Source organism: Gopherus evgoodei, chromosome 2 (assembly GCF_007399415.2).
Source record: "Gopherus evgoodei ecotype Sinaloan lineage chromosome 2, rGopEvg1_v1.p, whole genome shotgun sequence".
NCBI lineage: Eukaryota > Metazoa > Chordata > Testudines > Testudinidae > Gopherus > Gopherus evgoodei.
The window spans coordinates 1,197,945-1,225,783 of NC_044323.1; the positions used below are offsets into that span (position 1 = coordinate 1,197,945).

Genomic DNA, 27,839 nt, shown 5'->3' on the forward strand with positions numbered 1-27,839 from the left:
ATGAGACTTGGTGATTGGCCGTCTGCAGGGAAGGGTCGCATTCTACTGGTCAGTGTCTTTGCCGTTCAATGTGGTGGGTTGGAAAAGAAAAAGAGTCTGGTTGTGATTGGTCTGATAAAGCTAGCGCTCTCTTTCACTCACCGGACTTGCTGTCGCTCAGAAAAGTGGGCGGGCCGAGGCGCGGGGAGACCGCTTCTGATTGGTGGGCCCAAGTTTGGCGCCAGCTTTGGGTGTATGCGAGGCGCGAGAGAGAGCGCGCGCGCGCTGGTTGCGCAGCGTTTGCTTGACTGGGGTTTGTTCTCTACGGGTGACCGGGAGGGTCAGAGCGTGCGGGGGTCGCGCTGACAGCAGGAGCCGCTCGGGTCCGCTCCCGCCCCACGCCGGCCTCATGGATCCCGGGCCCCCCAGCCCTGCCCCACCGAGCTCCCACCGCCGCCGCCTCCTCCTGCCGCAGCTCCCGGCCGCCGGGCCGGGCGTGGTGAAGTCCCTGTTCCCCACCGAGCTCTCCCCGGTCTCCGGCCTCAGCCTCACCATGAAGCAGCTGCAGGGCCTGGGCTACAGGTGAGACCGGCCGTGCCAGCCCCGCCGCCTCCCCCCCGCCCCATATCCCCCGGGTGCGTGCTCCCCTCACGACCCATCCCCCGCAACCTTCCGAGCGCCCTGGTGCCTCTCACATGGCCCCATGGCCCCCGCCCCTGCAACCCCCAGAGCCCCCCTGGTGGTGCCTTCCTCTTTCCCCCATGCAGCCGCCCCACGACTCCACCCCTGCAGCCTCCATAGCTCCCCGGTGCCTTTCCCACAGGACCCCGTACGCTCACCCCTTCAGCCCCCACAGCCCTCCTGGTGCCTGTTCTCCCCCACACACACACGTGGCTCCCAGGACCCCACCCCAGAGCTGCCTTGTGCCTGCCCCCCATAACTTCATCCCTTCAGCTCTTTTTCCTCCATATGGTTCCCAGGACCCCACCCCAGAGCTGCTTCGTGTCTGCCCCCCAGGATCCCACCCCTTCAGCCCCCATAACCTCACCCCTTCTGTCCCCCTCTTCTGTACATGGCTTCCATAACTCCAACTCTGCAGCCTCCATAGTCCCTTGGTGCACACGTGGCTCCCCTCAGAGCCCTTTTGTGCCTGCCCCACATGGCTCCCATGACCTCACCTCTTCAGCCTCCATAGCCTCCTTGGTTCCTGCCCCAGGACCCCACCCTGCAGCTTCTATAGCCCCCTGGTGCTTGTTCCCCTCCCCCACATATGGCTCCCAGGACCCCACCCCTGCAGCCTCCAGAGCCCCTCTGTGACTGCTTCCATTTGACCTTCGGTGTCTGCCCCATGACCCTGCTCCTGCAGCGTCCCTAGTCCCCTGTTGCCTGTCCCCTTCCCCATATGTGGTTCTACGGACTCCCCCCTGCAACCCTCCAGAGTCCCCTTTTGCCTCCCTCTTTCCCTGACACATGGCTTTCATGACCCCACTCCTGTATTCCCAATCCCTGCAACCCTTGTGAATCCTGGTGGCTATCCATATACAGCCCTGACAACCCCTGGTGTTTGCCCATCTCTCCAACATATGGCCCCTGTTACCCCACCCATGTAACAAACACTCTTGCTCCCTGTTGCTTCTTGCCAGCCCCCATTACCCCACCCATGCAACCCCCACATCCTCCTGGTGCCCGGCCACTTCCCCTATGTGTATTCCCCTTGAACACATCCCTGCCACCCCATAACTTCCTGGCACTGGCCTCCTTGGTGCACTCTTTCAACACGCAGCACACGCATGGTGCCATACGATCTCCATTATATCTATAGTGGTTGACACCTCCCCCACACATGTGGCCCCTGTGACGTGGCCCGCACACAGCTCCCATGACCCAAGCCTTGCAGCTCCTCACCCCAGCTCCCCACCCACTGCTACTGGTACCTGGGCTCCCACATCCCTGTAATCCTTCTCTATATGCCACTCTTGTCTCTCTATTCAACCCCTATCTTGCCCTGGCAGCTCCACCTGGCCCCTGCAGCCTTCTCTTCCTCCTCACACAGCCCACATGATCACATCTTGGTAGCCCCTCAGTTCTCCTTGGCTCCTATTTCTATTCTCCAGGCTCTCTGACCCCTGCAGCCTTCTCTCCCCACCCTGACTCCCCCAAACAATACCAGCAGTCCCCTGCATTCCACTTTCAATCTTCTTTGCTCAAACCCTGCATTCTGTTATATCACATCATCTCACTTCCCAAAGCCTTCTGAACACATCCTGTAGCCATCCCTCCACCCCTCACCATGTAGCCTCTTACCCATGCGATGCAAAGTCCTCCTCCATTACTGTCTCAAGATTTCTAGCCTTTCTCTGCACTGAAATAACTGAGACTGTGAATTAATGACAAAGGGCCAAGTACATCCCTGATAAGCTGCTAAGTTTGGTACCGAGAGTTTATAAGGGATGAATCTGCTCAGTATGTTGGTTTGGCTCATTCTACCCAACTCCCAGAGTTAGGTGTTGGCAATAATATTGCAAAAATAATAATTTAATCACTAGTCAATAATTACACAATATGAGCAAAATTCATCCCTGTGCATAGGGCAGCACAAGACCGACACAGCATTTAAAACCTGATTTTTGGGGGGGGGGTGGGTGGGCATAAATAGTATAAAGTTGATTTTAGATGGCCCTCTGCACAGGGATGAATTATTTTCTCCCACCGTACTCTTCCAGGTAACAAAGGAATTAAACATGAGATTATTTGGGTTGGGTTGTCTGCCACTATTCTACCTTTTGGCTCTTTGATAGACCACGTAACACCTATAAATTCATTCCGTACAATAAGTACTCTATTACTCATGCAATGTTGCCAACACTCACAACGTTATTTCAAGTTTTAAAATATTTGGGGTTTATTTCAAAGCCCCAGCTCCTGGAGACATGAGATTAGAAGAGAATCTCAATTTTAATTGTAAAGAAGATAGTTTCTATCTCTGATACATGCAGAGAAACACTTGCATCAAGATTAAACTTATCTGAATGAAATGGAAACCAGAAGGCAAAGAACCCTAAATATATTGCCCAAAGCAACCTGCCTGCATTGCTGAGGAGAGGCACGTGACCACTCTTGTGGCTTCCTTTTGCTTCCCCATCAGAAGTCATTTATCTGTGGGGGAATCAAAGAAATTTGCAGGGGACAGGAATTCTTTGTATGTGCAGTGACGCAGAATTCCCCCAGGTGTATTGTATTGCTCCTACCTGTAGTGTGTCTATGGTTACTCAAAACTTCGATTTGCAGGACTGTTAAACTGGCACCTTTTGCATTGTCCACTACATAAACTGATCAAAAGTAGCCATTCCAATGTGAGCTCATCTGCTGTGTATTTCTATATTTTAAACCTATTGCGGTTCCTGTCTGAAACAGTCAGTAAAATAACTCATTTTTTTAACCTTTACAGTCAGTATGAGAATTCTGTGCAAATGCTGGGAACGAGGAACAGTAACAATCTACAAAGAACAGACTCGTCAGAATCTACTGATTCAGGTTACTTTTTAATCCACACATAAGTACTAAGGAATGAAAAAGCTTGACATCCTCTTGCCTTGTATTATAAAGAGCAATATTCAGGTTTAAGAGGAAGCTAATACTGTGTACTTGCATAATTCTCTGAAACAATAATTAATCCTAGCAACCTTCTTAGCCACATTTAAAAAAAAAAAAAAAAAAAGGTAAATTCAGATGTTAAGTGATTTGTCCAGCATCGCACAGTAAGTCAGTGGCAGAGCCTGTGTAAAAAATCAGTTCTGGCTCCCATTCACTAGTGTGTTCTGCCTCTTTGTAAACCATTGGCTGGTAAACATAGCTGTCCCATGTTAATTTGTGGTTGCTGACAATCAAGAAGTAATGGCTTAATGGTCTAAGCAATGGGTTTGAAATACCTACGCTCCTTGGAGTCACAAATTGAGTTCTTAGCAGAACTGACTATCCTTTTCATCCTTCTGAGGTAGATAAACTGTGTGAATATAACATAATTTCATGTTGGTCGTCTCAATTAAGACCTCAAACCATGATTGTGTGCTTTGTATGGTCACTGGAGTTCATAGGGTGTTAAGAGGGTCTTTGCACAAATCCACTATGTTTTTACACCTACTGGTGACATATTGTGTGATTTTGGTTGTCCGACTACTGTCCTTGCACCCCAGATATATGTAGAGCCACTGAAATATAGCTGTGTCTAAAACTTGAAGTATTTTGGGATAGAACGTGCTACATCAATGTAAATATTGTTTAGAGTGATATGATTAATTAATACTACTAAAATCATTGGGGTTTATAGGACTCTATTGAAGCAACCCAGTATAGGGAGATGGCTTTCTCTCTATGTATATCTCGTCATGTGTACTGCCATGACTGTACCAGGATACTCTAGACTACAGATCATAGGGGGCACGGTGGTAATAGGGTAAGACAGGGAGACATGGAGATGTAGTGTGCTTCTACCTACTTTTTGTCAAAGCAGTCCTTTTAAAGCACAACTCTTTTTGAAAAAGTCTTCATAATCTTAAACCTAGCAGAAGCAGCTGTATTGTCTGACTTTTGTATGTCAATAAGGTACTAATTATCTTGCTACCTGGACAATGATTTGTCTTAGGAAGGCTTTTTTTGATTGATGACTGTGAGATGTGATAATATTACCTACTTTGGGCAGGGGAGGGGAGTAATAAGAGAGCATGGCTAAAAGCTTGCGTATAGGAAACAATCAGTTGGCAGAGTTAACCTGCAAAGGAATGGTACTTTATTAGCCTATGTGAAAAAAGGCCAAAATATTAGTTAGGCTGTGGCTCTGAAGCAGTATGTTCCTATCTTGTGGGATGGTTTCTCATACAGGGCAGTATGGTGGGATATTTTTATTCACCTTTTCTCACTCACCCCAAAGGCCCAGTATCAAACCAATACCTGTGGTCAGAAGTAGTAGCTGGGTGATATTCAAGGCTGTCTTTCTCTCCCCCTCCCCCGGCTTCAAGTAGGGGATGAGTTATGGACCTGGACCTGGACTCTGACTCTCTCTGCATGGCAAATAGTTGCCATACTGAGCAAATCACTGTAAACTTTTGCGGAGAGAAGATCTAAGACTCCTTGCTAACAATGCCCTGTACTTTATTTTCAATAGTAAAACCATTTTTGTCTTTCACAGGCTACTGTCTGGATTTTCCTGATCCCCTGAACTCGGACATTGAGGAAACGTATGTAAAAATGCTAAACTTCTGGCATTTTAGACTGAACTATTAACTGCTACATGTGGGCTAATGGGAGGCTTGATCTCAAATTTCCACAGCTAGTACATGTAAAATGGGCTCTTCTCACTTAACCTTCTTGAAGTGTATGTCTTGGCACATTGCAGCTTGAGATTTTAGGTTTTCTATCACAATAGAATGTGGCTCAGACTACTTAAATCTTATGTCTAAGTTAATGTGTTGCCCGGACCAAAGTATGTACTTCTGAGGACTCTAGACTCTGAGCATCACATTGGCACCTTGCTTAGGAGTCTGAGCGCTGCACCTAACTTGCATGTAACTTATAGTTTCCATTTAGGCTAATCTGCTGTTAATACTATCCTGAATTAAGAAACGCTAGCTAGTCTTCTTGGGGAAACTAGAGTGGGGAAACTGGGTTTAGTCCTCCAGCCCAACTGAGACGACAAGTCTCTAGAAAACAAAGAGCAAGATGGTCTGCTGTTCTTAAGGTCATGTCTATACGTACAGTGCTGCACTATGTGTGGTGAAGATGCTCTGTGCTGATGGGAGAGTGTTTTCCCGCCAGCATAATAAAACCACCCCCTCAAGCAGTAGAAGCTTTGTTGGTGAGAGAAGGTCTTACACTGACATAATGTATGTCACTCAGGGGAATGCTTTATTCACACACAATTTATGCTGGCATAAGATGTAGTGTAGACATAGCCTAAGGTGCACAAGTTTGTAACCTGGGGGCAAGTAGCAGCAATAAACCTTCCATGACTTTGAGTTAAACAACACGAAGTTCAAAGTATTGGGTCATGAATTAGAAACAAAGGTAACTAATGTCCTTTGTCTGCTTTTTTCCAGCTTTGAAAAAAGAATTCTAGAATCTGGCAGACTTACCAAGTGAGTACAACTTTAATTTTAATTTTCCCTTCTTAATTAGTTGTCTATTGGTCTGTTAAATTATGCTACTAGCTAATTCAGTTTTGCAGTGGAAAATCTGAGTTCTGTTGTCTGTTACTCTTAATAGCTTTACAGCTTAAATGTTAGAGTAAAATTTGATTCTATTTTTGTCTGTGTTCTCATTGCAGTATTCAGTTACCCATCAGAAGAATACGTTCCCTCCCGGTAAGTGAGGGGGATTTTGGTCTTTTGGGAGTGGCAAATAGTTTTTCAGTATTAAGTGTTATGCTACTTATCTACCCACTTTATCAGCAGATATCCAGCAGAACGCATTAATCTTCCAGTTGCAAGAATCTGGTGTTGCTTGTTGCTTAATATTAAGATAATAGAAAGTCATAGGCTGTAATCTTGAAATGGATCAAAGTGTAATCTGTTATATTCTACAAGGCAGCTTGTCACCAGCTTTATGTGGAAGTATGGCATGCCAGGATCTGTTGTCTCCAGGGGCTGCGTGTCCACGGCTAGCCCTTACATTCTTGGCAAGCTATCAGCATGGCCTCTCAATTGCCCAAAATTTTGGGATCTGGTTGATACTGAGAAGGATTTACCCTCTCACTTTTGCAGCAGAAGCTTTTGGGGTCTAGTCCTGCTCTGAAGAGGAGCAACTCAGATACATTGGATTGTGATGTTTTTCACCTGATTGAACCAGATGACAACAAAGAGAATGTAAGTTTAACTCACTCTACACATCTCTGAAGTCGTGTAATATGGGAAGCTATACCCAGGAAGCTGTGACTTGTGGTAGTAAGGGGCTTGAAACATAGGGATAACTTCTTATTTGGGGAAGAGGTTTGTAATGTATTTGGTCCTTCCATGAGGGCAGGGGATTGGACTCGATGGCCTCTCGAGGTCCCTTCCAGTCCTAGAATCTATGAGTGGTTGATGTGGTGGGTAAGGCCTTTCTTCTTCTTTTGGTGAACTGTGGCATTCTTAAACTTCTCCATGGTTTGTCTTGCAGAATTTGCACTTATCTGGTGCAAAAGCTGATTCCACTTTCTGTATTGCCATAATGCTGAGGAGCTCCATTGTGCTAGGTACTGTACAAATGCAGAACAAAGCACTTATAGTCTAAGACAAAAAGACTGATACAGACAGAAAGACATCAGAGTACAAGAGACAGCTAGACAGTGTCAGTCAGCCTAATAGGTAGTGGTCAAGTCTAGCCATTGTGAAGTTTTTAGACATTGTGGCAAAGAGCTCTTAAAAGGGATTTGAAGGAAAACACTGCAGTGGCTTTGTAGATGTTTAAGGGGCTGGGGGTCACCCAAGCATGAGGTGTTAACAAGTGAGCAATGAAGGCTGACATGGGCTGACTGGAGGCAGGAGTCATCTGTTAATACGGAATGACAGGTGGTAGAGTGGGGGTTAGGTTGTGCAGGGTCTTGAACATGGAGACAAGTAGCTTATGTTTCATCTGATGGAGAAGAGGGAGCCAGTAGAGGGATTGAAAAAGAGGTGACACGATCAAAGCTGTAAATTGGAGAATCATCTTTGCAGAAGCATTGTGAATGGATATGAGCCAGGAAACCCTATTTGTCAAAACCAGAAAAAAGAACATTTCAGTAATGAAGGTGCAAGTCTGGATGAGAGTTTTATCTGTTTGGATGGACAGGAAAGGCCACATCTTAGAGAAGTTATGCAGAAAGAATTGACAAGACTTGGACCTCTCTAGAGCCTCACATCAAGGCTATGTCTAAGTCAAAGATGATGCCTGTGTTACAGGCATGAGTGACAAGCAGGATGGTGTTGCAGCACGGTTATTGAGAAGGAAGTTGGGGGGAAGAGCTCTGGATTAGCCATGTTGAGCTTGAGTTGATGGTGAGATGTCCATCTGGAAAACATTAAGCTGAGATATTAATTTGGACAAAAGGAGATTGGCCTGAAACAGAGAGGTAGATCTGAGACATCAGCATAAAGATGTGTTTGAATTTGTGGATGAGATTACCCAGTGATAAAATGGAGTGGGAGAAGAAAAGGGAACCAAAGACAGCACTCTAGAGCCACAAAAATTGGAAGGTGGATGAGGAGGATCCTCTGAAGATGCGCTGAAGACATGATTAGAGAGGTAGGAGGAAAACTGGGAGTGGACAGTCACGGAAGCCAAGAGGGGACAAGATTTCAAGAGGAGGACCATGGTCGACTATATCAAAGGCAGCTGACTGGTTAAGGAGGGCTGGGTGCAGGTTCTGAGTCTTGGCCAAGAAGATGTTGGTGAGAGCAGTTGAGCACAAGGGGCGGAAGCCAGATTGGAAAGGATCTAAGATGGATTTGGAGGAGAGGAACTCTGGATGGCGACTGTAAACAGCACGTTCAATGAGCTTAGAGATGAGAACTGAGACAATAGCTGAAGAGTTAAGTGGGGACAAGGATGAGGTTTGTTTAAAATGGGAGAGATTAAAGTGTGTTTGTTTTTGTGAGGGGGATGAGGCAGAGAAGAGTGAGAGGTTAAGGAGGAATGTAGGTAAGGATTGAGAGTGGGCATGAGGGAGATCAGAAAATGGATTGGGATCACTAGGGCAAGTGGAGGGGTTAGAGGAGGAGAGCAGAGAAACTTTTGCCTGTCACTGGGAAGAAGAGAATTATAGTCGGGGACAGGAAGGCAAGGTGAGGGAAAGAGGAAGGTCATGTCACAACTTGTCAGTTTTCTCTTGGAAGAATCAGTGAGAACCTGTATGGAGAAAAGTGGAGGGAGGATGGGAGGGTTTGAGGCATGAGTCAAAGGTGGTAGAAAAAGCAGCTGGGATTGTGGGTATGAGATTCAGTTAAGTTAAAGAATTAGATTTGTTTTGCTAGGAAGATGGCAGAACTGAAGAAGAGAGAACAAATTTGTAAAAGAGGAAATCAGCCTGGTCCCAGAATTTCTGCTGAAGACTTTCCACAACATGAGAATAGGGGTGTAGGAAACGGATGTTGGAGGTGAGCTAGAGCTGGAGGTTGGCAGGATAGACCTTGTGATGAGGGAGAAGGACATCAATCCTACAAAGAGAAGGGGCTGAGAGCAGATTAGAAATCATCAATGCTGATAGACTGGAAGTCACAGAAAGGCCCTGTGAGAGGGCACAAGCTGATGGGTGGTGCTGAAAGAGATCAGGCGATGATTGAAGAGAGGGATCTCAGCGAGAGATCAGCGAGGGTAGTGCCTCTTGAAGACCAAGTCAAGTGAATGGCCCTTTTGGTGATTGGGAGAATTGAACCAGGGATCCAGTTGAATAAAGAGCTGTATGTGAGGGATTGTGCAGCTAGAGGGTCAGATGGGTCATCAGCATGGAAGCTGAAGTTACCAAGAATGTATGTGGTATATAGAGGAGAGGAAGAGAGCCAGAAGTTGAAGTTGGAGAGGAAGGCTGATGGGGAGGAGTTGGGTGGATGGTAAATGACAGCAACATAGGGGGAGACAAACCAGACACAGTGATGTTGAAATCAGAGGAGGGCGGTATTGGAAGCGGCAGTAACTGGAGAGAAACCCCATCCTCACCAGGATCTGATCTGTAATGGTTGGGTAAGGGAAGAGCCCTCTGTAAGAGCTCAGCTACAGAGGCAGCATCAGATGAAGGGTTCTGGGAGAGCCAGAAGCTGGAGGGAGAGAGAGATGAAGAGATTGTGAATGACTGAGACCTTGTTAGGGAGACAAGGTGGTTGTGGAAATGTCATTAGATTCCCTTCTATTGGTGGAAGGGAGAAGCTTTGCTTCACAGATGTTAGAGATGGAATGGGTATTCAACAGACAGCAAGAGGAGAGAGATGGGTAAGAGTGGTGGCATGTGAGGGGACAGGTTGGGGTGTGGAGATAGGAGGAGCGCCATGGCTGGGGCAAATGTCACCAAAAGTGAGGGGGGGAGGTGGATGTGAGACCTATATTCTGATGAAAGAAAGGGGGAGATTGGGTGGATGGGAACTGTAGAGACGTTAAGGTAACTGGGAAGGGGAGATGGATGCTCCCTAATTCTTGTGCCCTATTAAAATGGAGGATTGTTCTAGGACCACTTCAGCTCTGTTAGGAATGTTCCTATCTCAAAACTAATCTGTGGGGGATGGGCCCTAACCTAATTAGGGCATCCTACCTTCACTGAGGATCTGGAGTCCAAACCTACTACCATGTCATCCCTCTAACTTTCAAGGCTTCCCCTTACCGGCTCTCCGAACAACTGCCCTATCAGGTTGTAATTACCAGACTGTAAACATCTGTGATTTCATTAAACTGAGTGCATAAATCTTTAAGGAACTTGTCTGGGGCTATTGAGTCCAACTCCATTATAGACCAAGTAAAAGCAGCAAATTGTCCTGTGGCACCTTATAGACTAGCAGACGTTTTGGAGCATGAGCTTTCATGGGTGAATACCCACTTCCTCAGATGCATGTCCCAACTGGCTGTGAATGTGATCAATGAAGAAATCTTACAAGGGCTCAGATTTCTGCAGAATCATCTGTCATTCTTAGGAGTAGTGGGAGGACAGTGCAGCTTGTCGCACAACAGCAAGTTCATTCTAGTGATTTAGGCACAGATCTGGCTGCCTATGAAATGATTAGACAGGACTCTTGCTGGAAAGTTTGATAGATGCAGGGCTGAGAGTTGACTGTAGAGACCTAGAGGAAGTGAGTGTAATTCTCCTATATTAATCACTATTATAACAACTTTCCTTTGGAAATGCACATATCCTGAAAGATTTACTTACTCCCTTGGATTGCAGGGAGCTGAGTCCAAGAGGGATGGGCTGTAAAATATCTCACTGCAATGGGCCCTTCAACCTCTACATTTGTTAGTCTCTAAGGTGCCACAAGTACTCCTGTCCTTCTTTCAACTTCTAAGCTTTGTTGGTTTGATAAAATGTTTGTCTTGCTCCCTTTCATTAAGGAGTCCTTTGAGTTTAAGAAGCCAACCAGGCCTGCTTCTCATAGTTGTCTGCGTATCCGTTCCCTTGAAGATGGAAAAGATGTTCTTGGGCAAAGACAGAACTCTGCCCCAGCTCGAATGGTATGTATCAGGCTGTCCTTGGCAACTAACCCTTTGCCTAGCCTCAGACTTGCTTGGGTCTAGGATGAAGAGCACACTCAAGTGGTGGTCCTGAGACATGATGTTCTGGGGGTGGGAGAGGGAAGAAGCACCAACTATTTTCTGCGTCTTTATTGATAACACACTGAACTGGAAAAAAGCCCACCCAGCTTTCAGGCTTTAAAGCTGGTAAAAATCTCATTCTATCTTGAATATGGGAAATAAACTAAGGGTGTTACCATGACACCACTAGTAGTAATTGACTATAATCCTTCATGAAACTTAAGCTAAACTGCAATAAGTCAAGTGAGCATGGATGTCTAACAAAGCATGGATTGGATGAATCTTTTTATGTTGTTGCTGGTTCTGCAGTGAAGCAGATGTGTTGAAATTTAGATGCATTTAAAAGAATAAAATTGAAAATTGCATCTATAATATAGGGATGAAGAACTATTCTATGGCAAGTTCTGTTGCTTGGCCAGGGCATCCAGGAAAGGGGCCAAGACCACTCTATATAAGCTGGGAATTGGGGACTCTCTGATTTTCATCTTCTACTTAAGTATGGTGATCCCTCTTCTTTCTGAATACCTCTCCTGGCTGCAGGCACAAAACCTGGAGACTTGTGGTAACATCCTCTTACTTAGACCTCCTCTCTCTGCACCATCCAGGAAGTGAGTTCCCCTTTGCAAACACACTGAATTGTATAATTTTCAAGAATGCAGGATTATCCCTTAATGAAAAACGAGCAGTGAAGTTTTTCACTGTTCTTCTGGCCAAATAACAGCGCCAGAGCCAGGTTTGGAGCTGCCTAAGCCAGTTGATGAATAGGTGAGATGACCGTGTGAGCGCCTCCTGTAAATCCTTTTCAAGGAATGGCACTGCCTTAGCTGCTAGAACCAGTGTTCCTAGTCATCTAGAAAGGGAGACCATAGTGTCACGCTGTCTGGAGTGGCTCACAATTGAGTGCCGATCTCAGGTCAGAAAATAGGACCGACACCCCAAACTGGTGATATATTCTAGAATTAGATTTCACCAAGACAGTAACAAAAGTGCACTTCTGGATCACTGTACCAGTGTTAACATGGTGCCACAGACTGTCACCTTAGACCTTTCAGCCTGGTTGCCACCCAGACAAACTGATCTTAGTGATAAAGATTATTAAAACCAAAAATCGCACCACGTCCAGTTCCTCGCAACTCCAAAAGGTCTGTCACTTACCCCAGGTCAATGGATACTTTAGATCTCACACCAAAGACAATGCTGGCAGCCAGTTTCTCTAGTAAACTAACTAAAGTTTCATTAGCTAAGAAAAAGAAATGAGTCATTGAGAGATTAAAGCGGGTAAAATATATTAACAGGTGAGTCTTAAGTTTGTAAGTCCAAAATGATAGCAGAGATGTAGTAATCTGCTAGTTTTCCATGAGTGTCTCAAGGTTACCCAGAAAAACTTTGGAGATCTGTTTTGCATCTGTAACGCTTCCCTGTGATTGTCCAAATAGTTCAGAGACAGTCTCGTTCCCTGGATCCATTCTTATAGCTCCTTTCCACAGAAAGCCATCTGGCAAGTGTTTTCATTCACAGCATGGGTTTCTCCTTTGTTGACTAAATGCATACTGAGTGTGAGAATTTCCATTGTCGAACACAATGACCCATGCTTTGAAGTTAGCAGCCTTCTTTTATATTTCCAAAGGTCCAATCGCATTTGATGAGTAAACTTAATTACCAGGATATATGCTATGTAAATTGTAATGTAATGGCGCATAACAATCTTTCATTAGTTTTCATGAAGTTTACGCATCAAGTAAATTCTCATCTTAATACTAACACACACTTTTGATCTATGGTTAATTAAGTACAGGGATATACACAATGTAACGTGATAGCAATCAACAGAGTATGGATAGGTGAAAACAATACCTGTTAACACATCAGTGAATTGGTCTGTGCATACTAGTTTGCTTAACATTTCTTTGATATTCACACACAAGCAAATTGGCCTATGGCTCTGACCTGTCAGTGTCACACACAATCCCCAGAATAAAGGGCTGGATGCAGGCTGCCATTCAACCAAAATATCTTTTTTCCAGTTTCCCACTGGTGAAGCCCCTGAAGGTGACTTGGAAAACTATAGGCCTGCTTTCATGCAGCAGTCATCTCTAACTTCCCCTGACACTGAGGAAGAGGATGATGGATTTCTAGATATATTGGATGGGGAGGACTTGAAGGTATGTGAAAGGGGAGTGGTTGATTTACACTTGTGGGGAACAGCATTCCTGTGTCTCTATTGAACACTGATTTAGAAGTAAAGAATCTGCAGATGAGAAGCAATGTGTATGTATAGTGTCCTAAGTGCAGAGTCTTGATGCAGGTTTTTAAATGACCATAGTAGTGTAAATTCTAGTTAAGCCTTATAGGGCCATCAACAATCTGTTAATGGCATTTGTCCAGGGTGAACATGTATGTTGAGCAACTGCTCTAACTAAGATAGATAGAGCTATAGAATTCTTTCATCACAAGTGGCAGAAAGTTGGTAATTGCAGATGATCTTCCAAGAAGACTTAATGCTGTAGGCCATGTCTACACTACAGACCTCAGAGCAGCACAGCTGTACCTCTGTAAGGTTTCCCATGTAGCTGCTCTATGCTGATGGGTGAGAGCTCTCCCACTGGCGTAATTAAACCACCCTAAATTGGTTGTAGCTATGTCAGCGGGAGAGCATCTCTGGCTGACATAGCACTGTCCATGGGGGTCAGTGAAACTTAGTCCATCAGGGGGGTGGGTTTTTTCACACCCCTGACCGACACAAGTTTTAGTGACAAAAGTGCTAGTGTATACATAGCTATAGTCTTTTCCACCTCTTATTGCCTTTCATAGAATTGCAGAAATGTTATGCTTCTGCTTCTAACAGCAGACTATAGACCTTGTCACTTCAGCTTCTCACCAGCAGACAGTAGCAGTTAAATGGAGACAATTTGCTGCTGTTCCTATGTTGATAAAATACTCACATTGCAATTTACTGGGGAATGTCCAGGAAATAGTGGGAAGGAAACCATCTGTCTACAGTGGGGTATTTAATGTAGAAGCCATATTTCCAGGAATGGAGTCATGACTGGTAAGCCCAGAATTGGATGTACCTTCTTCTTTGCAATCTTTTGCTTAAACAGGATGCTGTTTTCATTTGAATGCATGTGAGCAGGAGACTCTCAAAGTTGTAAAGCAACATTTTTAAAATCATAAATGGATTTTTTGTTAAATGAATCAACTGCTGTAACTTTCCTCACAACAGCTGTAAGACTCTTTCCAGTATCCTAGTCTTCATTAGAGTGGAGTTCCTGTTAATCTAAGAATTACCAGATAAATGGTAGTTCCCACAGTAGTGAATTAGTAAGTAATCCCAAAGAACTGTTCTGCCACCTGCGTTAAATTTAAATGCCTGCTTGAGCTGTGCAAAAGCCTTAGACATGTTGTGTAGCCACTGTCCATGATGAAATGTGGTTCTCCTGAAATTTGATAGAACTGAGGTAACTTTCTCCTTCCTCAGAACGATGAAGAGATGCCATCTGGTGTGGCAAGCCTTTGGACTGCTCCACTGGTCATGAGAAAAGCAGACAACCACGTAAGTGTTCCATCCCACTGTAATGAAACTTGCATCTCTTTCAAAGGGTCATCTACACCATTGAAATTCCTTATTGAAAACTGATCAAATCATTACTTTTAGTTAGCATCCCTCATACACTCAGGGCATAAATTTGCTAATATGGCTTTCGAAAACTGCCTTTGAGACAAGTGACCATAATTGCTCCATTGAGCCTGCACCTCTCAGGATCCAGGCATGGTAGTACCTACATGTTTGCTCTTAACCTTAGCCTGCCTAATGACTAGAGGGCTCTGTCTTTGTAGCATTTGGGAACAGTAGGACAGTGTCTATAGGATTTAACTGTATTAAAGTTTTCCCTTGAGCCATTTGAGAGAGATGTCCAAAGTTTGCGTCCTAAACAGAATCTTATAAATGTCTCTCCAGCCCATTCTGCGTACACCCATCTGTAATGCCTCCAGCCACCATCTTTTAAGGCTGAAGTATGGACACTCTTCACAGTCCATCAACTCAGTACTTTAATCTGCTGGAGGATTTTCTGTCAAGCTATAAAAACACTCCCTCACCCTAAGGCCTGATCATGCTTTTCTTGTAGTGTTTCCAACTCAGTAAACCTGCATAGCAAGAGACCAACATTAGGATCTAAGATCCCTATAAACTGCATGGCTGTGCAGCAGCCTATTTAGCACTGCGCGGGCGCTCAGGGAACCCACCCAGTTGGGACTGGGTGCAGGGTAGGGAGACACTCTTCCGGGCCTCTCTAGGCACTGACTTCCCCTTTAGCTGGGCGTGCTCAACAACCTCCCGACTCCTTACCCCTGTCCTGTCTCTTCCCCACCTCCTCCCTCAAGTGTGCCCCATCCCTGCTCCTCCCCCTCCCTTTCTACATGCCGCGAAACAGCTGTTTGCAGTGGGCGGGAGGGGAGGAATTTGTCAGCAGAGCTGCCAGCAGATGAGAGATGCTGGGGGGCAGGGAGAGCTAGGGTGCCAGTGGGTGCTTATGTATAGCACCATTAACTTTTCTCTGTGGGTGCTCCAGCCCTGGAGCACACACAGAGTTGGTGCCTATGGTGGTGCTCCTCCCACACCCCTAACTCAAACCGGGACCTGCCGCGGTAGAGGTGGCCCGAACACAGCCCTGGCCCAGACCTGCCACAGCCTGAGTGCCCCTCTCCCGGCCCCAACTCGGCCCCAACTGGGATCTGCCCTGCCAAGGGTGTGGCACCTATCCCGTGGCCCTGGAGCTGGGGGGAAGTCATCTCTCCCCGCCATAGCCCCGGAGCACCCTTCTGCACCACTAATCCCCACCCCAGAGCTTCACCCCCAGCCGGAGCTCTCACCTCCCACACACTCCAACCCTCTGCCCAAACCCCTCAGCCCCACCCCAGAGCCCGCAGCCCCAGCTAGAGCCCTCACACCCCTGAACCCCAACCTTCTGCCCCACCCCGAGCCCCCTTCCACACTCCAAACCTCTCAGCCCCATCCCCACCACATGAATTTTATGTGCACCAGTATAAAGGTCATGTGTCACACGTCACCTCCGTATTGGTGCACATAACAAAATTAATTCTGCACATGAAAAATTAGAGGGAACACTGATTTAGGACCCTGGTTTCTTGCATGGCAACTAAATATACAGCCAGTATTGAAGTTAAAAGAGATCTGCTGGCTGTGGCATCACATTATGCCTCTGCTACTTTGCTGTGACAATCCAACACCCACTCGTGCTCTAGTGAAATCTTATATAAACATGTTTGCAGGAAACTTTGTTTGAGACTGATCTAGATTTTAACGTCATCCTTCTTGGCTTGGGGGAGTGTCTTATTTTTCTCTGATTTTTTTTCCAGATTAAACGGTGCCGCTTGTTTGGATCATCATCTCTTCCCAATGGTGTGGCTAGGAATGCCCTGAAAAGAATGGAAAGGTCCCAAGAAGAGACATCTCCAGGAAACAGCAAAAGAAGGAAAAATGTGCCTGGAACACCTTCTGAAGAAGCAATGGTTGGTGGCTTAATAGCTAATATTAATCCTTGTCTAATCAGTTTTATTTTGTGTGGATAGGTATCCAATTCTTTTATAAATTATAACAAGGATGTTCAAGAGAACGATGCTCTTCCAGGTAGATAACTGTTCATCTGACAAGCTGTAGTCTCTTAATGCATGATGTTAGGGGATGGGTTAGGTGTGCTTGAGCTCAGGTCTTCCACTGTGATCCCAAGTGAAAATAAATTTGAGGGTGTGGCAGGCCAAGATTTATCTATGATATATATCAGTTGATATTCATGTCTACTCTCAGTGAAGTGCATTGATTCCCTGCGAAGGGATAATAGGCCATTGTTACTCAGCAGTCATCTCTAACTGTTGTTCCTGTAGAGTCTGAAACTAATTAGGACTCAGTCATCCTCAGAGATTGAGAGCATTTTGGACAATGACCAAAGGAATCTTATTGGTGACTTCTCAAAGGTAACGCTGATTTTTTTTTTTTTAATAGCATCTTTATGTGTCAAACTAACCCAAGTCAGGTTCTCTCTTGCTCCAGCAGTGCATGTTTGAGTGCTCTATAAATGCTAAGCATTAAAGTGCTTTAACAATCATTTACTAATTACCTCACCCAGGTGAGGAGTTATTCTGAATCCTTTCCCACAATTATTCATAATCCTCTAACTCCCTGCAAACTGTTAAATTGCATCCATTTTCCGTCTGTCTCTTTAGATTGTATGGTCTTGTGGGTGGAGTTTTAGAGACAAGCTACTATGTCAGTATGGGCAGCCACAAACCATGACACGCATTATGGAGGACTGCAAAATGACTCCACTTCCTGGAAGTCTTCGTGCCTTGAATATTGTTCAGAACACTGTGGCTTGGCTTGACCAGACTGCATATGCCAAATTAATAATAAAATAATGGGCAGGTGCCTCTGCTGATCTCTAAATTGTCTAGTTATACTTGTGGGTGCCATAAAATCAATAACCAGACAGTCTGTAACTGGGATGTATGGTTAACACTGTCATAAATGGGATTTCCTCAGTCTGAGTTAGCCTTCTGTTTTATTTTTTAGGATTACCTTTTCCACACTGTAGATGGGAAGCATCAAGATTTAAAATATATCGACCCAGAAATGGTATGTATCCCAGTGGCAATGAGAAATTGCTTTGTACAAAGAAGCAAACTCATGTAGCACATAAGATAAACTCCTGAAATCTTCTTTTTCTGTGTAGATTGTATTTGTTCTGACTGGGAAGTTTGCAAGCTTCATAAAGGAGTGTGTGATAATTGACTGCAGATATCCATATGAATATGAGGGAGGCCATATCAAGGTACAGTGACCCTGGAGAAGAAATGTATAGGTGTCTGATGCCTGGGCAAATCAGGGAGCACTGGGAAGTATCTTAAAGATGCTCATTCCTAGCTGTTCATGAGCAAATCCAAGGGTAGGCTGGCAGTTTAGGGCTTTTTTTTTCCCTTCAGGTTAAGGAGATGGTGTCTGTGTTTATATTTAGTCTTATTTAAAATTATATTACAGCCCTGCCCAAAGTCCCCAAACACAATTGGGACCATGTTGTGCTGTACAAACTGTTTAGCACTACACTCACTCTCCCTGATCTCTGCATTAGCTTTCCCTCCGAAGGGAGGAACACTCAGCTCTCCTTGGCTAGAAGCAGGGTTTGCCTTAATGGGAGGTGTAGGGCAATTGTAGAGAACTGACCGTACACTTGTTTCTCTGTAGAAGAATCAGAAAGTTAGGATACCTAATGTCTCTAGGGAAACAGATATTAAAAACTTCCATAGCTAAATCTGACATTGTTTACTTTAACTAAATTTTAATATTCTAGCTGTAGAAGAAATGGCCTTATTCTCTTACACAAGCTTTGCAATGTGAGCAGTTATTTTGAAGAGTGCTGCTTGAGTAAGCTGGCTAGTTCTAAAAAGCAGTTTAAAAGAGCACTGTGCTTTGAGAGGAAGACTCAAATCAGGAAAAAGATCTTGGAGTCATTGTGGATAGTTCTCTGAAGATGTCCACGCAGTGTGCAGAGGCGGTCAAAAAAGCAAACAGGATGTTAGGAATCATTAAAAAGGGGATAGAGAATAAGAAGGAGAATATATTATTGCCCTTATATAAATCGATGGTACGCCCACATCTCAAATACTGTGTACAGATGTAGTCATCTCATCTCAAAAAAGATAGACTGGCACTATAAAAGGTTCAGAGAAGGGCAACTAAAATGATTAGGGGTTTGGAGAGGGTCCCATATGAGGAAAGATTAAAGAGACTAGGACTCTTGGAAAAGAGGAGACTAAGGGGGGATATGACAGAGGTATATAAAAGCACGAGTAGTGTGGAGAAAGTAGGTAAGGAAAAGTTATTTACTTATTCCCATAATACAAGAACTAGAGGTCATCAAATGAAATTAATGGGCAGCAGGTTTAAAACAAATAAAAGGGTGTTCTTCACGCAGCGCACACTCAACTTGTGGAACTCCTTGCCTGAGGAGGTTGTGAAGGCTAGGACTATAACAGTGTTTAAAACAACTGGATAAATTCATGGAGGTTAAGTCCATTAATGGCTATTAGCCAGGATGGGTAAGGATGGTGTCTCAAGCCTCTGTTTGTCAGAGGATGGAAATGGGTGGCAGGAGAGAGATCTTTTGATCATTGCCTGTTAGGTTCACTCCCTCTAGGGCACCTGGCATTGGCCACTGTCGGTAGATAGGATACTAGGCTAGATGGACCTTTGGTCTGACCCAGTATGGCCGTTCTTATGTTTTGAAGGCTAAATCCTACCAATGTTGTGCAGTCACCCAAGTGACCACAAGAATGGGAGCTGTTCCAGCAGAGAGAGAGCTGCTCTCCAAGGAGTGTAAACAGCTTTCTGTTACCAAAGGATAGCAAAGCTAACTGTGCTCAACAAGAAGATAGAAGTGGCTTTGTTACATCTCCCCTCCTAACTTGTGCTGTATGCTCAGTTGTGACTCTGCCTTCCCAGGGTGCTGTAAACCTCCACATGGAAGAGGATGTGGAGGATTTCCTGCTGAAGAAGCCTATCATGCCATCAGAAAACAAACGAGTAATAATAGTATTCCACTGTGAGTTCTCCTCAGAGCGGGGTCCCCGAATGTGAGTATATGAGTATGGTCCTGCCTATACTGAGATCAGAATAGCACAGCTGTGCTTGTTACACAGTTGTTACTAGTAAGCTTTTGAAGATGGTTTAAGACTTTAGGTAGCAACATGTCAACCGCTTATGCAATTTACTGTAGTAGGCGCTGGCTCTGTCATTTTTGATAGACAACTAGTTTTCAGAATCTGTCCGACAGTACAGCATGTTTTTCCTAACAGACAGTGGCTGGCTGCTGTACTCTGTTCTTTGAGTAACGGGAGGCACAGGTTAAGAACGTGGTTTGCACAAATATAACTTCCTTTCTAAACTCAGGTTTATAGGTTTTAACCTCTGTCCCTATTACAGGTGCCGGTTTGTGAGGGAGAGAGACAGACTGGGGAACGAGTATCCCAACCTGCATTACCCAGAGCTCTATGTGCTAAAGGGGGGCTATAAGGACTTCTTCTTAAGATGCCGAGTAAGGATCGCTCATTTATGAACTTCTCATTGCCCTTCTGTTTTCACTCTTCACAACAGGGATAACACTGAACAAATGCCTCTCTCTCTCCAGCTATATTCAGCTATAGGGCTTAAACTGTGCTTCTGAACAGATGAAGAATAACTCACTGCACTATACTTCATTCTTCTTGCTCTTTTTACATAGTGGTCTTGCTGTGCTACAAGACTAGATTGATTGCAATGATTAACTTGCCATTTGAGGTGTTTTTGTAATAAAGGCTGTGACCAGGGTCCCAGTGGGGGCCAGCTGTGATCACTCAATTAGGTGAACTGCAAAGAATGGGGTAGCCAAACCCCAAAAAACGGGTGGATATTCCAATACTTAGATTCACCAACCAGCATAAAACAGCTTCTTTATTCCCTTACTGTTTACTCCGAAGTCCAAACAACACAGTTCCCTTAAAGTGATCCAGCCTCAGGCCTCCATACAGGTACCCAGCTAAAATATGATGATTTCTGAAAATCTAGTTTCACCATATAAAAGAAAAGGTCCTACCAATCCCAAAGGATTGGATACATTACCTCCCAGGTTAGTGAATGTTTCAGATCTTACCCAAATACATGCTACAGCCAAATCTTATTAACTAAACTAAAAATTTATTTAAAAATGAAAGAGAGAGTATGGCTAAAAGATCAATATACGTACAGACATGAGTTCAATCCATTGAGGTTTAGATTCATAGCAGAGATGGTTAGCTTTGTACTTGCAAACAGTTCCTTTAGAATTTAGTTCATAGGTCATAGTCCAATGTCCAATTCTCATATTCAGGGCATACCAGAATAACTGGGACCTCAGTCTTGCAACTCAGACGTCCCCCGATGAAGCTTAAGCAGATCTGAGATGACAGAATAGACCCAAAGATCTTTTTGTCAAAAAAGACATTAAATTGACAAGTTGGAGTTCCTTAGGGAACAAAAGGTAATTAGGATGACTTTGAAGGAGGTCCATCACCAGTACTTAGCTATACAAATTAACATAAGGCTATTTGCTTGTTCCTCCTCCATTCACAGTACACTTCAACGAGAGATGAATACCAAGATATCCCATTTTTACAATTCATTTAAATGATATCAAAATACAGCATAGATAGGGACTGTTGATTACATTGTCGACCCTACTCAGACATATATAAATACACAAAAACACAAACATTATCTCCCCTAATGTCTTTTGAGGGTTATTTATTTTGCAGGATGTTCAGCCCTTTCTAGCCATGCATCTCAAGGCTCTTGTCTAAACCCTCTCCACACCTCAAAGCTACCTATTGTTGTCACTCCTGGCGCTCACCAATGTCTCTTGGATGAGGTATAAAATTGACCTTTTGTAGTTACTAAAATCCATGGCATTCTTCATGAAAGCAAGAACAAAGGAGAAACATGGGGTTTGTCATTGTCTGATGCTGTATGACGAACAAAAGCCTGAGGTTTTTTCCAGTAGATTCTCGGCTTGTTTTTACCTTAGAAATATCAGGAATGTCAAATCTGGTCTTTGCTGGGGCTCTTCCATGTATGCTCAGCCCTTAATTTGAAGGATAGTATTAAATCTTACAGCTTTTTCTGCCTTAGTGCATTTAAAAGTTTGAACAAAAATTGTTTTCCATCTCAATCAGGTTCCACTTCCTTGGTGCCATGTACTTATTCTACTAGTTCTCCAGCTAGCTCTCCATACTATTCCAGCATAGGCAGGGAGAGTGTTTTAAAAAAAAAAAAGGGCTCCCCTCCTCCACTTCCTAGCCTTTCTATTGCAAATAAACCCATTTCTTTTTATTGGCGTGCTAGCCAAATTTCAGATAGAACAGCTAGACTCTACCTCCCTATGTTCCCCCTATACTTTCAGGATGGACACTTTCTGTTTGTTAAATGGCTGTGAGTGTTGCTGTGTTCTGTTGGTTTCATTGGTGGGAAGAATGTTTCTTGGTAAGAGGCTTTGGGATGAGAACGACGTAAATATAAGGTTGTGCCCCTTGCTTTGAGAGAGCTATCTTTAGGAGGAGGATGTCAAGCAGAGCTGAGTGATGAGTTCAGTCTGTGAATGTTGGCTTAAACCAACTTAATCAGTTGTTAAATTGCAATTTGGGGCCTGGATCTAGATGCCATGGTGATAGGATGGTTGGGTAGTTGTATGGATGGTTGTAAGCATGAGCTTGTTTGCTTGAGGCCTGGGGTCAGACAAGGTTCAGATGGGAATATCATTTGTACACGAAGCAATGACAAATTGAAGTGAAACCAGCTTTTCTTTCCCAGAACTATTGTGAACCCCAGAGCTACCGCCCCATGCACCATGAGGACTTTAAGGAAGACTTGAAAAGGTTCCGCACAAAAAGTAGAACATGGGCAGGTGAAAAGAGCAAAAGGGAACTGTACAGTCGCCTGAAGAAACTCTAAGGGCTGTATTGGTGGGCAGCAGAAGACTGCTCACCTTGGAGGAAAACAGAAGTGGGAGGGGAGAAGAGTGTATCTGTTCTTGGTCATGATTATCGTGCACCAGATCACTCCATGGACTCTTCGCATTCTTGTCAGTCTTGCTGGAAGTGATAAGAGAAACAATATGGAACACTTCTATTCACCATGCTGCTCATGTGGACCTAATGATCTGACTGCAAAGATGACTTTTCTGTATGCCTTCCTCAATATGGTTCATGGAAATGGATTCTCTTCTATGATATACGTAGAAACAGCTATCCAACAGCCTGTTGTAGGTGCAGTGGCTTGAGCTGGCATGTGCCATGTAAGTGTTAATGGTGAGATTATTTTAGTGCCTGTTTTAAAACTATGCCTTATTTTATTATTTAAGTACAGTTGAATGAAGCTAATACCACTGCAGGTGAGTCATCTGGATTGCACTGAGACCTCATTTCTGCTAACAGGCAACCTACCATGGGTTTCTCAAGTCTTTCCTTTCAACCACAGCTCTGATTGGTTTTTGTTGGCAGTGTAACGCACTGTAGTGAAGTGGGATGGGGAGTGGCTTCCCTATGAGGTTTCTCACCCAACGAAAATGCAACACCTACAGGAAGCCTACTGACAGTATAGTGGGAAACTGCTTGTTGTGCAGATATCATGTTCGTTTAATTTATTCTGTGACCTAGGTTGCTTTATTTTATATTTTAACTTCAGGAACTTCTCCTTAGCTGTTTCATTAAATCTGAAGAAACCACCATTTCAAAGCGGGCAGAATTACTGCCAGTTCCCATAAGCTAGAGAACAAATTGCTTCTGGTGAACTCTGAAATGCCAGGTGGCAAACCTGACTATGTATTTAGTGTTGCCAAATTGAGCAGTGATGGAGCAGCATGTGGCTGCTGCTTTCAGTTCTAGTTATCATGGTTTATATCTGGAAGAGAACCTGGCTGTGTGGAATCATGCTTATCCTGTCATTTGCAAGTTGATTTGCTTCTCAGTGAAACTTCAGCCACCTCCCACTGTGCAACTGTGCTAAAACTACTTCAGCAGCTGTGGATTTTTTACTTCAGATGTTTACAACTGGTTTGTTGGAAGGACAAAGCAAGAGAGGAGCCTACAGCCAATGAGTTTTCACCATCAGTAGATAGTTGATGCTGGTAAAAGGAAAAACTTTCAAAGGCCAGCTTTGTGTCCTCCAGTAAAATAAACAGCTTATTCCTAGAAATTAGCTACTCAAAAAAGTCTGAGGATCCCATGGCAAGAGATTGGGCCAGTGTTAAACCTGTTATAGTTGCTTCTTTAGCAACGTGTAAAGCGTGTCTAGCAAATGCTAAAGCAGTCTAATGACTTAGCATGTGATCCGGCTCTCGCTTTGAGCACAGTGAGAGTGTAGTATGCTGGTTTGGCAATGGCTGTGCTTCCCCGTGTGCCAACATATCAGTGAAAGCAGCCTTACTTTCCATAGATTCTCAGAGACCCTTATTTTTACCTTAGCAGAAATCCCAAAGTGCTTCAGATGGCTTGACTTATGGCCTTCAGGTCAATGTTACAAAAATGGTATTTACATCAAAGTATAGGAGGGGAAGGTTTTGTGGCGTTTTATTTTGTTTTTAAGTTTCCCATTTCCTAAGGTCTGCTGTTCAAGTTTTATTCCTTTAACTTTCAAAAAGATTATGTAACACTTTTTTTTTTTTTTTAGTCTCTTATGGGTGGATTAATAAGTGTTAAATCAGTGCTGGTGCTTTACCAAACTTACAGTAATAAAAAAGGAGGGAAGGTTGTATTCCACATCCTCGCATGGTATTTTGTGTCAGGAATTTCTGCAAGAAGCCCAGTGAAATTACTTAAATCTAAACTTTCTGAATTGTCAGTATTAAATCTGGGAAGGGGAAAGCTCTTATGAAATCTAATCAGTAATCCATTTGTCCAAAGTCCCTTCTGGTACATGATTACCTTCACTATATGCAGGTGGTCAGTATGTACTCAAAGCTGGCAACTTAGCAACATATCTGGGTAGTAAATCTGACACACGTTCCTCCAGTGCAGCCTGGTAAACAAATGTCATGTATGTAACAACTGTGAAGCTGCAAGTCACATCCAAAAAAAGCAGGTGGGAGACTGAGTAACAGTGTTTTTTTCCCCCATCTGAAAGGGGTCATTCACTTTTGGTTTCTTGTGTAACGTAACCATTATAGCAATCTGTGGCTTTACAATTGTATTTCCTGAGAATACCCCCAACTTCCTGGTATTCAGGATATTAAATGTGTGCTGAATATCGCTGTTTAACACTGCTGTACCACACTGTTAATTAGTGGCAGTGTTTGGTTTGAGTTAAGAGTTCCATGTAACCTTGTTCAGAGGGGTGGAAATACAAAACCTTGTTTTATACCTGACCTTGTTCTTTTGTATGTACCCTGGTTTGAGGATTTTGTGTGGGTGGGAGGGAAGTTGTACGATGTACATGGTCCTAACTAGGATCTGTACTAAAAAGAGCCTGCATCTGTAATAGACTCTTGCAGGCAGAGGGAATAAACTACCTAAAATCCAAGCTGCTTGTTTCCGCTGTAGTTCCATCTTTACTATCCTTGAGCAGTGTGGTGTAGTGTGGATAATTCCCATGCTGCCTTTCACAGTTGAGAGAAGCTCCCTGTAAACTTCTGCAAAACCAACTCATTATCCTCCTCCAAATCTCTCCTTAAAACTCCTCTGCCATGAAGCCTACGAAAGACTTAATGGTCAGGCTGCTGGTGTGCTGAGGCCACAGCACCAACCTTGTCTCATTGTTTCTTGTACTTCTCTGCTGGACTGTGTATCCACCTGTCTGTCTCAGATATATTGGTATTGTAAACTCTTTGTGTTGGGGACCATCTTTTTGTTCTGGGTTTGTACCACTTCTACACAATGGGGTCCTGGTCCATGACTGGTGCAGAAATAATACGAATAATATATACTATGAAATAAGATGTGGAACAGCATCCTCATATCACACTGAAAACAGCACAAGCCGAAGTTTAAAACAGACTACACTCATTGTATCGTGAAATTGCTTTCTACTAATTTTCTAAAATCCCTTTCACTTCACAGAATGCTTCCAGTGCAACTTCGAATGGTTCTGCTGCAAAAATGGCTAAAAATGTCTCCATCTTACTCACTAGATCTGCTTCCTGGATGTATTCAATCCTGTCTTCTAACTTTAAAGGCAGCAGGCTTATTTGCTCCTAACGCCTGTTATGTCAGTAAAGTCACTCCAGTCGAAGGAGGCCTTCAATCTTATTTCCATTGGTGCCCCCAGAAGAACTGTCATCCCTACTCCCAATCAGTTTCAGTTATGCAAACCCACTGCTAGCAGTGGAGGATTGCACAAGTACTTATAAGGGCCTAATCTGACCTCTAGAGTTTTGTTACTGGCCATGATGCACAGTAAGAAAAGAACCCAGTTTAATTTCAATCCTAGGTTTTGTTTGCAAGGCTGTCAGGCTAGAGGCTTCTCAAAGCAGGACTACTAAACTAATATACTACAGGTATATTAAATAATAATTGGAGATATACCTATCTCCTAGAACTGGAAGGGACCTTGAAAGGTCATTGAGTCCAGCCCCCTGCCTTCACTAGCAGGACCAAGTACTGATTTTTGCCCCAGATCCCTAAGTGGCCCCCTCAAGGACTGAACTCACAACCCTGGGTTTAGCAAGCAAATGCTCAAACCACTGAACTATCTCTCTCCACCCCAAGTGACTAGAGAAGGATAATACTGGAGTCGTAGTGATCTGAACTTTAGAGAGATTGACATCAATGCTTTTCTCCATACCCTATGAGAAGAGAATTGTACAACTCACTATGTGGCAAAGATCCATATGTGTTTGTTCTGGATGCTTCCCCAGTGGAACATCTGCATGCTGTATTCAGGTATGTTAATAGTTTCAGAAGATAGCACTGAGATGGAGAACAGGTGCTTAGAAGTGGGATCAGAATCAAAAGCTTAAATTAAATACAGTAATGTGACTTCAAATCCACTGTAGACTAAAGCAGAGAACTGTTCTTTCTACTTCCATCCATTGTCCTACCAAAACTGATGTGGAAAGCTGCTTAGAGGCTGGTGAAGCTATAATGTAAGCCCTTGAATACAAAGTGAACGTTTGCTTTCACATCACTTTCCATCTGTGACCCAAAGGTGGAAAAATGCACCCTGTTTCTTACTGTATTGAAATCTCAAGTGTTGCAAGAGAATTTTGGTGAGTTTAAAGGCCAACAAAGGCATGTATGAAGGGAGTGCCCCCTAAAAACAAACCTTGACAGAATCAGGAGCAGGGAAGAAACTTCATGTAAAATTGCAAAATATGTATCTCTCACTGATTGATCTTTACCCTGATTCTAGGTGTCTTTATTGTAATTGACAACTGGCAAGGATCATGCTCTGCAGCTTTTTAAACCTTGTTTCCTGGCTAGGAAAATGAAGGGAGGGATTGAACCCTGGCTTAAGCTAGATGCTTTGTCTGAGGGCACTTGAAGCTTCCTCACCTTGGGGTGTCAGACCATATTCCTAAATAAATAGCTTCATCAGCTGGAGGAGAAGAGAACTCCTTCAAAGATAAGACTAACTAAAATTAACCCTTTCCCTGTAAGAGCAGAATGTGATACCTTGGGACAATCTGCTTAGTACTAAATTGGACTGAATCAGAGGGCCGAGAAGTAAGCACGTCTAGGGAAAACGAAACATCTGCCAGTGAACTTCATTGTTTGATAGTGAAGGTGATCAATAGCAGCTGTCAATATGCTAGCCTCATCCATACCCGGAAGAGCAAATATTCTTGCCCTGTTCTAATCAGCTAGTCGAGACACAATTATGTCTCTGTTCAACATCATGTTTCAGAAGCCATATTTGTTTCCACTATATCTTCCTCTATAGGCGACAGAGACCGCTGCCATCTTCAGATGATTCTCTAATGAGGCACAATTATGAAGTTACGTAGTCTGTGATGTTGAGAGGAGCAATGGTTGCTAATTATCAAACTTTCTCCTCTCCCCCACAACCCCATGGACTAATTCTAAGCTCCCAGAGGCTCAGA

General features: G+C 44.0%; 1 protein-coding gene across 1 annotated transcript; it reads left to right on the forward strand.

Moving 5' to 3' along the window:
* The first annotated feature begins 388 nt into the window (after positions 1-388).
* CDC25A (cell division cycle 25A) lies at positions 389-25,471 on the forward strand. The gene is made up of 16 exons (XM_030549733.1): positions 389-561; positions 3,428-3,513; positions 5,165-5,213; positions 6,072-6,110; positions 6,299-6,335; positions 6,735-6,836; positions 11,023-11,142; positions 13,248-13,385; positions 14,702-14,776; positions 16,603-16,755; positions 17,128-17,217; positions 17,813-17,875; positions 17,973-18,071; positions 19,739-19,869; positions 20,219-20,330; positions 22,616-25,471. The coding sequence occupies exons 1-16, from the start codon at positions 389-391 to the stop codon at positions 22,754-22,756; spliced, it is 1,608 nt and encodes a 535-aa protein (XP_030405593.1). The 3' UTR covers positions 22,757-25,471.
* Positions 25,472-27,839: the final 2,368 nt, after the last annotated feature.